We start from the raw sequence: 12,567 nt of genomic DNA, 5'->3' as shown, positions 1-12,567 counted from the left end.
ATTGTTCCAGCAATAATTGCATAATACTTTAGACTGATTTCAGTGACCACTCACATTCCTATCCATCCCAGAAAAGTTTGTCAAGTCCTGCACTGTGCTGTGCTATTTGGGTTGTTTAGCGTTTTATAACATAATATAACTTCTTGCTAATCCAATCTCATCTCTATTTTTTTTTCCTTTTTTTCCCCCCTCAATTTAACTCTTGGTTATTTTTCTTCCATGAGCTTTATAAGTATTTTATCAAGTACTCAAAGCAATACCAGGATTGTGTAAAGTTGTAACGTGATTGCTGGGACAGTCTCTGCTTTCCAATTCTGAAGTCTCCTCGTATTTCTTCTTGAGAAGGTCATAGCTCTGCTCTGGCTTTACGCTTTCCCTCAGCCCAGGCCCATCATGCTGAGTTTTGGTGGTGGTGGTGGTGGTGGTGTACGTATGTAGAATTTGGGCTGTGATTTCTCATGTTTTATCATATGTTTTCTAAATGATTGCAGTCGTCTATTAGAAGATAAGTGTTTTCATGTTTGCACTTTGAAATGTCACATATCCCATATTATTTACGCTTACAGGGTTTGACTTGCTCCTTCAGGGTTTTCTGAATGAACTAGGGGAGCACAATAGAGCCATCCCAGAATGGGGAAAGGTGGTGTGGTGACTGTTCCTCTCCTGGAAGGTGGTGGGGACATTCCCCGTGTCCCATGTAAGCCTGGGCCAGCTGTGTGACTGCTCTGAACGGGCTGAGGACCCACCAGACATTTCAGGCTGGGCACTGGCTGGAGTCCTGTTTGCCTGCGCCCTCCCCCAGTGTCGATACTTACTCTCGATTTTCTTTATCCTCATTTCCCAGGGGATGAAGATGACCATAAAGTTACAGGCCAGACGGGCGAATTTCCGCCAAAGCTAGACAGAAGAGGTCAGGATCAGAGAAGCTGCCATTCATGAGCTCAGCAATGCCAGGGGCCTTCTGGGAAGGAGGCGGGGGAGGGGCTCCCAGACACACTCTGGAACCTTCCATTATGGTCTTATGGGCCATCACATAGCTCCAGGACCCAAGCAGACCTGACCAGGTGGCTCCCATCTGCTTTGCCTTTGGAGCTGGGGTCTGCAATGAGATGGTCCCACCTTGCCTTATTGGTGCATTCCTGAGGTAAGTGCCGAGAAAGTGGCAAACGTAAAATACCACAACTCTCACATGCATTTGACCCTGCCAGAGACCATTCTGTGAGTACAGGCTCCAATCCAACAGGCTTGTCAACTCTCTACCCCTACTCAAAGACCTAGTCAAAAGTCCACCCTGAGAGTGAGTCCTGACCCATGTGCAACGTGTTCCACTTCAGAGTTACTTTCTAGCCTCTGTCATGCCTAAAGCTGCCAGCCATGGGTAAGGTTGGGAAATTCGTCTCGCGGACTTCAGATGCAATTGCCAAAAGTATGATATATTTTTCCCTCCCTTAAAGGAGAATAAAGCAAGACATGGCCAGTGCTGGCTCTGTTCTCTGACAAAATTGGCAGGTTGTACATTTTAACACACAAACAATCTGGGTTTGTGTTGGAAGCAAATGATATCATTGTACAAAGAAAGACTACAAATGTAATTACCACATTCTCAACTGTAAGACAGGACACGGTCCTGACACAGACACATGCTAATGTCATTCTGGATGTGTCTGCTAAGGCCAGACAGCTGCTTGAACATGGAAATCTGAATATTATCAGAAGTTGGAATTGTTTGTCTTCTGCTCATGATTTGAGAGAGCAAAGTCAAAGCCAGCCACTCCCATGAACAATCGCAGACTGCTCCTAGCCAGAAAGAAATGGATCTGTCTGTGAACCTCCCCTTACCACAGTCACTGGTCTCTCTGCAGTGACATCACCTGCCTCATCTCCTAGAGCACAGGACCAAGCTTTCTGTTCCCATGTCCCCAGCGGTGTCCAGAGACAGGGCTTCACATACATCCTGTGACAAGAGCCTGGACTTAGAACACATCTGAGTATCTGGTTAATTTTAAAGTTCTAAAGTCTAAGAAACACAGGGCAGGAGCCCAGAGACCCAAGGTGGAGCTCCAGCTAGGAGGCTGACCAGAAGCTCCAGGGCATTTGTGTGTGTGTTTGTGTGTGTGTGTGTGTGTGTGGTGGGGGAGAGGGTCATTTTCTTTCCTTGGCTGATATGAGCTCATCCCTAGGTGGAGCAAAGAATGGTGCTCAGAGCACTCTTCACATTTGAGTTTGTTCCCAGTGGCTGGAGGCCCTAATGCACCCATTTTGTCTGTCTCCCTTCTGCCTGCCTCTCTCTGCTTGCAAATAAATTGAATAAATATATTTAAAAAAATTTAAAACAGGGCTGAAGAGATGGCTTAGCAGTTAAGGAGCTTGCCTGCAAAGCCTAAGGATCCATGTTCCATTGCTCTCCAGATCCCATGTAAGCCAGATGCACAAAGGTGAAGCAAGAACAATGTTGCACATGTCCACTAGGTGGCGCAAGTGTCTGGAATGCCATTACAAGTAGCTGAGGCCCCAGTGCGCTAATTCTTTCTCTCTCTCTTAAAAAAAAAAAAAAAACAACAAAAAACAGTGCAAGGATTTCTGTGTGCATGAGACAGGCTGAAAAGGGCCGCTCTGTGGGCAGGAGACACAAAGCCTCCATACCAGCTGGCCCCATGCCAGTGCAGGTTCATTCTGGTCACAGCAGTCTATGTTAGCTTTGCCTATAAAAAGGCTTCCTAGAAACCACTGCTATTGGAGAGGTGATTTGTTGATGGCCACAGCTCAGTAAGGAATGGGGGGAAATGACTGTACCAAATCTCTACTACAAGCAACCCGAGGCTCTAAAATTATTTAAGGTTTTAAGAGCAAAGCAAAAACGAACAAAGGAAAGCTAAGAAGAAGAATTAGGCCCTGATGCTGTACTTGAATTATTAGATATTGGTAGAAAGCATTGAATTTTGGTGATTGGTAGGGTTTGGCAATTTTGGTAAGTTATTTTGTTAGGAGTCTATTAAGGTTTTGTGATTTATGTGGCTAGGAAAAGCTCTTTATTTCCTCTTTGGCAAGACTTAAAAGTTCAGCTGGAGTTAAGTGTGTTCTAATAGCATGGCGATAGTTTCTTAAAGTGAGCTCATGCCCAGAATGCCTTGAGCACCAGGTCGCATGTCTCTGCTATGCAGACAGTGGGGACATGTCAGTTGTGGCAAAGTTTTTTTCCAGGTAGGAGAAGGACAGGCCACCATGTCACTGTGGGACTAGCACTGTGGGCGAAGGCTCTTTCACACAGGGTTGTCAAGGAAGGTCTGGTTACAGCTACCTAGGCAGCGCGTCAGCCCAGAATTAAAAAGGAAGCAATACTTAACAAGTCAATTGAGCAGGAGCTTCTCTGTGGACCTAACATGAGACCCCCAACAGGAGTAAACCGAACTGGATGGAGATGCTTTCTACCCAGCTGTGAGTAATGTTGAAAGGATCTAACACAGCCATTTAAGCGCTGATGAAATTAATGGGCAATCTCTGGGTAAGGCTGAAAATGTGGATTACTTTCTCTCTACAAAAACTTACTTCTAATACTTCAATCACTCGAGGCCCTGGGGCGCCACTCCTCTCTCTCACTGTCTTCCTCTCTCTCTCACTCTAGCATAAAAAAAAAGGCCAGTCTATTGGGCTTGCCTAAAAAAAAAATAAATAAATCAAAAAAATAAATAAGTCAAGAGTTGGAATGTGAGTGAGTCACTCTCAGGGCTAAGGTTTCAGTGCTATTAGTTTGATAGAGAGATACAGGAAGTGAAACCTGCATGTATGGGTGGGGCTGTCAGGAAAGGTGCTAGCTCTTTCTCACAAGGACAGACATCGTTTCCCAGCGATATGGGCTTATCGAGGTTCATACAGCTGGTGAGTGATGGTCCCCACAACTAAGATCCAGGCTCCACAGAGTTCAGACTTATAGGTTCGTTCCCGGCTCTAAGCTGTTACCAGAGGGCGGATGCTTACCACCTACACACCATGGCAACCCCAGGGCACAAGTGTGTGCTCTTTACCTCTGCCCCTGCTGCTTGGTAGCCTCGAGTCCTGGTCAGCCTCCCTTCAAACTTCAGCACAATCTCCTTTGCCCGTCTGAGAGGGGAAAAACAAAACAAAACAACAACAAAAAACCATAATGCTGAACACAATTTCATCATTTTCATAACTTTTGCAAAATATGGAAAATATAACCAGAAAAGATCCCTAAGTAATATTTTATTTCCTGACTTTTGCTAACCTGAAAAATCCTTTAAAATTGTTTGCTTTAATATTGAAGTAGCTGACCTAATTGAAAATGATGAATTTCTGCCACAGTTGGCAATGACTGAATTTCCTAAAACCCTGCCCTAGTCTGGAGATTGGCTGGGAATCACCAACCTTGCACATCCTGGCAGTGGGCAAGGCAGCTCGGTTCATACACTTAGCAAACTGCCTCCTGTAGTTAGGTTTCTTATTATTTTTGAGCCATATATATAGCCCAGGCAATCTTTGAACTTCCTATGGAGATAAGGATAATATTGAACTTCTGATCTTCCTGCTTCCACCTCCCAAGTGCTAAGATTACTGTCATGTGTCACCAAAGCCAGTTTTTATGTGGCTCTGGGCATTAAACCTAGGACTTTATGCATGATAGGATTAAGGACTCTACCAACTGAGCTATATTCTCCCAGTCATTTGTTTAGAAGAGAGAATCAAAGCTAGCTTCAGAAAACATGCTTCAATGAAAGGGTGTTATCAGTTTCAAGGGTGCAAGAAAATGATTTTTTATTAAAAAATTATTTATTTACTTGAGAAAGAGGGAGAGAGAGAGAGAGAGAGAGAGAGAGAGAGAGAGAGAGATTGAGAGAGAGAGAGAAAATGGGCACAACAGGGCCTTCAGCTGCTACAAACAAACTCCAGATGCATGAATTACCTTGTATATATCTGGCTTATGTGGGTTCTGAGGAATCAAACCTGGCTTCTTTGGCTTTGTAGGCAAGTGCCTTAATAACAAAGCCATCTCTCCAGCCCAAGAAAGACAATGGTTTTCATACAGCCATGAACCTGACTCATCCCAAAGAAACTATTGACACACTGACTGATCGCTTCAATTAAGTTGACCTGATAGCTTTGCCTGAATGTTTGATCCTTTAAAATGGAGTGACTTTTCTGAGATAGTTAAAATCACACTCCAATGAACAACAGGATTAGAAAATAAGTGTTAGTACCTTGGGATAGGTTGAAAGTGTCAAAGGTTCCTAGGGATGCATAACAATTAAGTGACTAGGGCTGGAGAGATGGCTTAGCAGTTAAGATGCTTGCCCGTGAAGCCTAAGGACCTATGGTCGACTCTCTAGATCCTCTGTAAGCCAGACGCACAAGGGTGAGGCAAGCGCAAAGTTTCACATGCCCACTAGGTAGCACAAGCATCTGGAGTTTGATTTCAGTGGCTGAGGCCCAGGTGTGCCAATTCTCTCTCTCTCTCTCTCTCTCTCTCTCTCCCTCAAATAATAAATAAAATAAAAAAACAATTAAGTGACTTGATGAGACACAACACCCAGGCAAAGATCCTCTCTCTTAACCTGATGGACCAGTCTAGCATATTGTGTTCAGTATTACAAAGCTTAGTTCTTCTCAGTCATTAAACTGGCTACATCGACAAGTCTACTTGCTAGGGTTTTCTCATGTGTGCCTTCCACGCACCCTCCCAGTAACACCAGTTGGTTGTGAGTACCTCCTTAGGAGACACAGGGAGCAAGCCAATTCCCCTTTCCACAGACAGAGTGCTCTCCCCCAAACTTGACCTAACCAAAGTACTATGTTGTAGACTTTTGCCACATTAAGTACAACCCCCATCCCATGTTTTATTTTGTTTTTTAAAAATGAGACAGGCTTTCATGTAGACCAGACAGATCTTGGACCTTACTGAAGCAGCTAAAGATGACCTTGAACTCCTGCCCTTCCTGCCTTCACCTCCTAAGTGCTGAGAGCTCCTTGTGGCAGCCTTTCTAATGCAAGAAGGGTGAACAAATAGAAGCCTTTGTTCTTTTTTTAAAGAGCAAGGTATTTCTTGTATTTATCTATAAATTTTTTCCCTTTAAATATTTTTGCACTCCTATTTTGGGTCAAGGACAGTGGAATACAGATATTAAAAAAAAAAAAGACAGAGTGTCTTTTATGGATAAATTCACTACTCAGTAAAGATGACAGAGCTGTCAAGATGCAATGACCAAGATAGAGTAGGCATGGCAACTCTGTGATGGACAGCGACAGCTACAGAGAGAAGGGTAAGACCCAGTAATGCACCCCAGTCACATGAGAAATCACTGGGCGCTGTGTCATCCCAGACAGGTGGCTTTTATTCGTGTGGGGCGACTCTCTCTGATTACTAAGCAGTCGAGGTTTAGTGCTTTCTCCACTTTTCACAGTGGGTCTAATTAATAAAGAACTGCTCCAGTGGCTTCTCAAGGTAATGGGGAGGAGATGCATGTCACAGGGGATGATGGAGGGCCCTTCCTCTTGGCCTGATGCACAGACTGTGCCCATCGACTTGGAGTTCTGGCAAATCAAGCAGCTAAGCAACATGGCAGCCACCTGGATTTGTCTTTTGTTCCCAAAGTCCCTTGACTGGGCACGGGGTGCCTGATGTCCAGGGGTAGTGACTACTTTCCCAGGAAGGTGCACTCCTAGTGCACAGTGGCTCAGATCATCAAGAACATTGTGCTCAGTTCTCTTGAGGGATCCGTTATAATCAGCCCTACTTAGTGGGTATTATATACCAGAAGCCAATCTACCACCCACATGGCTTAGCACGTGTAATTGACTGCAGAATCAAACTTGAGTATGCCCGGAATCAAGCCAAATGCACGTTAAAAATACTGAAGGCAGGGGACTTCTGGCCAAGATGGCGCCCACCGAGCTGCGCTGCAAATACCGGGGAAAGAAAGATAGATGCAGATCCTAAGGAGAGAGCCACCCCATCATACCTCAAAAGGGGCCCAACTGAAACTAAGGACAATTGGTGAAACAAGCAAGGGTGCTGTTTTCCTGATGAACTGGATACCAGCACAAAGGGGAAGGAGACCAACACAGAGAAAAATCAACTCCTACCAAATCAGAGAGCCAGAGCCTCAGAGGCCCCCAACACCTCATCACTGAAGCAGACCAAAAATGAACCCAACATGGCTCAGGGAAATTTTGCGGAAGAGGGGGCGGAAAGAATGTCAGAGTCACATGTTGGGTCATGATATGCAGAGACATTTATCATACCAATAACTGTGGGCTAACTCCACAATGCACGACCCATATACATCAACAAGGAGGGACCAATGGGGAGGGGGTAGGTCACGGATGAGCCTAATAATGGTACCAAACTGCCTGTATTTGCTGAATAGAAAACTAATAAAAAATAAATAAATAAAAAATACTGAAGGCAGGAATGGAGCTCAGTGGTCAAGCATTGACTATGACGACTGAAGTTCTGGGTTCCATTCCCACCACCACAAGTTGAAAGAGAGAGAGAGAGAGAGAGAGAGAGAGAGAGAGAGAGAGAGAGAGAGAGAGAGGGAGGGAGGGAGGGAGGGAGGGAGGGAGGGAGAGAGAGGGAGGGAGAGAGAGGGAGGGAAAGGAGAAAGAAATCCTTGAGCCCTCTTCTATAATCTGGTTCAATGTCTCCAAGGGAATCCAGGCTGTGTTTTCAACAGTACTCTGAGTGCATTTTTGGCCACAGTGCTGCAGGAGGCACATACAGGCGTTCTTCGCCATCACATCCACTTTAGAGAGGATGAATCCACTCTGAGAGAAAGTAAGAAAATCCCCAGTATCAAACAGCGGGAGATCAGAAGAAGTGGGATTCAAGCTTAGGAAATCGGTCTTCAGATCCTTGACTGTTACATAGACAAACTCTCAACAACACCTCAAATATCCTGATAAATTGGCCTTCCACAGAGATTTCCTCCCCAGGGGAGATGTGAGCGAGGAAATAAAGTGGATGGCTCTTTAGATTCCGTTCTCACCCCTGTCTCTTGTGAGTGCTGAGACAAAGTGAAAGTCTACCGTTCGGAAAAGAGAGAGAAGAGCCCAAACTTTCCACGCACACACACACACTGCTGAGTTAGGGTTGGGGTAAAGAAGCACAGCTCCTTTTGATCCCCATTGTAGTTTCCATGGGCAGGACAGAGTGGGGCAGGGCAGGGCAGGGCCGGGCAGGGCAGGGCAGGGCCAGGCAGGGCAGGGCAGGGCCGGGCAGGGCAGGGCAGGGCAGTTTCTTGCAAAGTATATTCAAGTATATTCTCTGTAATCAATGATTGCCATTAAGGCCCTTACCTCAGTGCCCTCAGCTTCTGTCTCATGGTCCAGGGTCTACAGCGAATATTTGCCATGAGATCTTTCTGGAACTGTATATTCTGGAAGATTTGTTCCGGATCACTGCTCTCCCCCGTTTCATTAAAGCTGTCATCCGAGTTACTGAGTGGATGGGGCATTAAGGAGGAAATCTGATTAGCAGAATTGCTTCCAGCAAGATCATCTTTCCTGGGGGAAAGTTCAGCATCTCAGTACCTTAGGGTCATTTGTATGGTGCGGGTGAAAGTGGGGTGTGCATGGTTGCATGGTGTGTGTGTGGGCGGGGGTGTGAATCTGTGCATCCGTGCATTGGGAGAATGTGGCAGCACCAGCTTCCCACAGAAACACATCTGTGGGACTCTGTTACTTCGCTGGTTAGTGAAGGATAATGGTTTCAGAGTAAACAATGCTGCTGGAAGACACAAAAGGAGAGTGGAGAGAAAGCATATGTTCACTTCCATTCCTGAAAAGCAGCAGTTTTTGACCAGGGACATGATCTCTTTTATAGGCTAGGTTTAGAGGCAGAATTCCTCCCCTGACCGCCCCTGCCCCAAAGTAAAAGAAGGAAATCCTGAACTCTGGACTTCTGTCATCCACAGACTCCTCTGTACCTTTCCACTGGAATTCAGCTTAAATTCGAGATAACAGAGGCAGAAGCAGGCAGCAGCTTATGCAAACAAAATGAGCTAAGTAAATGAATGCAAGAGAGCAAACCACTTCAGGGCCATACTTCCTGTCTAGAAGAGCAATCCTTAACATGACATGTTTTCCAAGTCATCATTAAGATGCAACGCTAATACACCTTTTTCAGAGAGAGATGAATACACTATGGCTGTTGAAGAAGAAAGCATTTTCTTTGTTATTCTATGATCCAGATGTCTTTCTCACTCCAAGGAGAGTTTTCTCCAATTTCTCCAAAGCAAATGTAGGTTTTCATACTTAACAGAGTGTTTGGTATACATGTTTAGCACACTTAAATCCCATCCTCACCCATTTCTAAGTAGCCTGAAGCCTTTTCTAGCAAGAACCTGGCTTATTTCTTGTGACAGATGCCTGATCTGCTCTCTTTTGACATTGTTTGAGGAAAGTGCGGGAAAATAGATAAAGCCGGTGTGTGGAATTGGCCAGCCACAAAGCTCAGGTGGGACACCTGCTCTGGCCAGGAACCCTCAGCTTACAGCGATCTCCCTCTCTGAGTAGTGCTAAGGTGGCCACCCCAGTTGTAGAGGTATATGGAGAAATAAGTACATGCATGCATTCATTCTTAAGGCCAGAACAGGACAGAGACTTTTGTCTCTGCTTCTAGTGATCCATACATGCTTCCTCCGATACCTGCCCCTCTGCCAACTGACGGAAGCAGCCACTCACCCGAGCAGCAGCGAGTCCTGATAGAAGCAGTGCTGGCTAGTGTTTCTCCGGATGCCTCTGTAGCGCTGGGATGCCTTTGAGGGTTTCATGGGAGCTGGTCTGCTGTGGATGATCTCTGGGGACTGCCACGGAGCTGCGGACAGGGGTCTGTTCCAGCTGAGGTTTGTGAACAAGAGCTGTAGAGATGCTCTGCCCTTCCCTTCTCAGGAGCAGGAGTACATGCCTTCCTGCAGCTGGAGCCGGGAGCAAGCAAGAGGCCTGGAGGCTGGTCAGGGTCATGCATATGTAATGAGGGTAAGGTGGTTATGCCCTCACTGATTGGCTGGAGTCTGGACAGCAGGTTGGCAGGCATGACTAGGTGGCCTAGAGATGACTTGGTGCTTCCCCAAAAATTCCATCTGCAACCCTTTGTGCCCAGACAGGGCTCAGTGGCTTGCAATGTCCTCTGCAGCTTTCACAAAATACGTGGCGAGTAGGAAAGGCAAGGCTTGGGGTTTCCACTCTTGCCTCTCCACAGAGAAGGTTAAAGAAAACAAGGACACGGCCTGCCCAGGCTCCTGTAACATAGGCTGGTAAAGGGTCAATCATAGCACTGGATTTGCAAGTTTTTGTTTTGTTTTGTTTGTTGTACTTTCAAAGAAATCAGAATTACAGAAATGCTGATACAGTAGTACCATTCACAAAACATTCAGATACTTGAGTGTGTGTGTGTGTGTGTGCGCGTGTGCGTACATAGGTGAAATGGCAGCCTTAGGTGACAGCTTCAAACGTCATCCGCAGGTCCACTACCTTCCTCCTTTGAGACATGGTCTCTCATTGGCCAGGAATTCACCAAATAAACTAGACTGGCTGGGATCCACCTGTCTCTGCCTCCCCAGTGCTGGGGTTACAGGCATGCAGTACCATACCCAACCTTTTTTTGTAAGTACCAGGGATTGAACTCAGGTCAACCCTGGTACACACAAGGGCGTTACTCAAGTACTTTACCGACCGAGCTGTCCCCCAGCCCTAATATCTTGATATTTTTGACCTGTATTTGCCAATTGCCACAGCGTACCACATTTGCTTTATTTCTATCTATATACTCACCCCACTCCATTTTGCAAATAAATTGCACAAGTAATGGTATTTCAATCTTAAAACTTCAGCATGCTATTAATAAAAATCAAATTACTATTTCATTTGTCTTACATTTATTAACTGTGGTCTCATTAAATAAGTATATTGGTCCTATGAGGCTGAGTCTAAAGGAAATTAAGTCCTCCTAGAATTTTGTGGTATGAAAGCACAAATGCGATGGAGATTAGAGATCCTGAAAATAAATGGCCTCTGAAAATGGGATGCTTCTCTCATGCCGGTCCTTGGGCAAAGGCCAGCAGCTCCTTCCCATCCCAGCCCACAGCAGAATGGTGCTGTCTCCCTTGTCACCTGCAGATCTGCCTTGTTAGCCATGCGCTGGAGTCTCGGCCAAACACCGCACCCCGCATCCAGGAGGCAGTTTCGCCTTATAAATTTCAACTTGCTAGGAAGGGGCTGTTCGTCGTGAGGTTGATGGACTTGCATGTTGCTGTTTGGGAAGGTGCAGGACTGGGATAGGAATGCCTTTGCTATGTGGAACACTCTACCCTGTACACAGTGAGGACCCAACAGATGGGGGAGCAGAGGCCGGGGAGGAGCACCAGACAGCAGAGCAGGAAGGGGTGGGCGTGAGGCTCAGGAGAGGGTCTCATCCACCTCTCATTAATTCATTAGCATATAACTCCTTCGCTCTTCTCATCGGCTAGAAAACGGGCCGAGGTGAGTGGGAACTCATCTGACATTAAGATTTATTTATTGTGTTTATAATTTTTATGATTAAAATGGGTTTTAATGATGACTATATTATTTTGATCAACACATAATTGTACATAGTTATGGCATCCTGTGTGTTATTTTGATACACACACAGTGGGTGCAATAAGTTTAAGTGTTTTTCATACAATCACATGGTTCTTTGGTCTGAAGTCTCTTGGCTTAGCACTGGGGGGATGTGGACGAAGCTCTGATAGGTGCTCCTTACTCCCCAGAGGGAGACCTCAGACTTGCTTCCTCATTTCCTCCCCATTTGGTCACTCTGGGCTCCAGAGAGCAGGGCAGAAATCAGAAATACAGATGCAGCTTTCTGAATAGAAGGGAATTAATTACTGTGCACGCGTTTGACTTCCTCTGACAATTTGATTAAAAGCTTAGAGGTACTGAATGATTTTAAGTAAAGCCCTTAACTACATAAAATTGAAATCTTTTCCTTATAAAGGATCCCAACCATGTCAGAATGAGCTACAACTGTTCTTTCCCAGACCGAAGGCTTACAGAGTCCATGCAATGGGAGATGGAGGTAATGGAAAGGTAGGAAAGCAATAAGACAGGATTTAATTCTATAGCATGTGAATGCCTCTTTATTTAAAAAAAGAAAGAAAGAAAAAGAGAATAAAATTTAGTTACAAATCCTGTAAGGTATTAATAGAAATCACCCAACAGCTTAGCTTACAGGAATAGAAAATAATTGTTTCCTAGATTATCGGTTAAGACTTTTACTCTGTAGCCTAGGCTAAAGTGGACCTCACTATATAGACCAAGATGGCCTCAAACTTGCAACAATCCTCCTGCTTCAGCATCTAAGGGCTGCCCCCTGTCCCATGAATTCTATCTGGAGACACAAATAGCTTTCAAAGCATCTTAAAATGTCTGTGAGTCCAGCGTGTCCTTCAACATGTCCCATAGTGTGTCTGTTAGCCCCGTTCCTTCCTCTTCGTTACTGAGATTTTAGCACCAGGGTTTCATGAGGCATCCCTTTTCACTTCTGGGATACAATTGCATGCCTGTTAAATTGTT

The 12,567-nt window shown here is 45.3% G+C and overlaps 1 protein-coding gene across 2 annotated transcripts in view; it reads right to left on the bottom strand.

Moving 5' to 3' along the window:
* The window catches only part of Tmc3 (transmembrane channel like 3), a 38,828-nt gene extending 29,043 nt beyond the window's left edge, over nt 1–9,785 (bottom strand). For both annotated transcript variants that reach the window (XM_045146346.1, XM_004658238.2), the window contains exons 1-4: nt 9,697–9,785; nt 8,311–8,451; nt 4,023–4,098; nt 816–897 (exon numbers count right to left, since the gene is read on the bottom strand). In XM_045146346.1, coding sequence (XP_045002281.1) covers nt 816–897; nt 4,023–4,098; nt 8,311–8,451; nt 9,697–9,785 — 388 coding nt within the window. The remainder of the gene's footprint in view (nt 1–815; nt 898–4,022; nt 4,099–8,310; nt 8,452–9,696) is intronic.
* Nucleotides 9,786–12,567: the final 2,782 nt, after the last annotated feature.

This window comes from Jaculus jaculus, chromosome 3, assembly GCF_020740685.1.
Source record: "Jaculus jaculus isolate mJacJac1 chromosome 3, mJacJac1.mat.Y.cur, whole genome shotgun sequence".
NCBI classification, from domain to species: Eukaryota; Metazoa; Chordata; class Mammalia; order Rodentia; family Dipodidae; genus Jaculus; species Jaculus jaculus.
The sequence above is the reverse complement of the archived record's forward strand: the minus strand, read 5'-3'. Positions and strand labels throughout refer to the sequence as shown.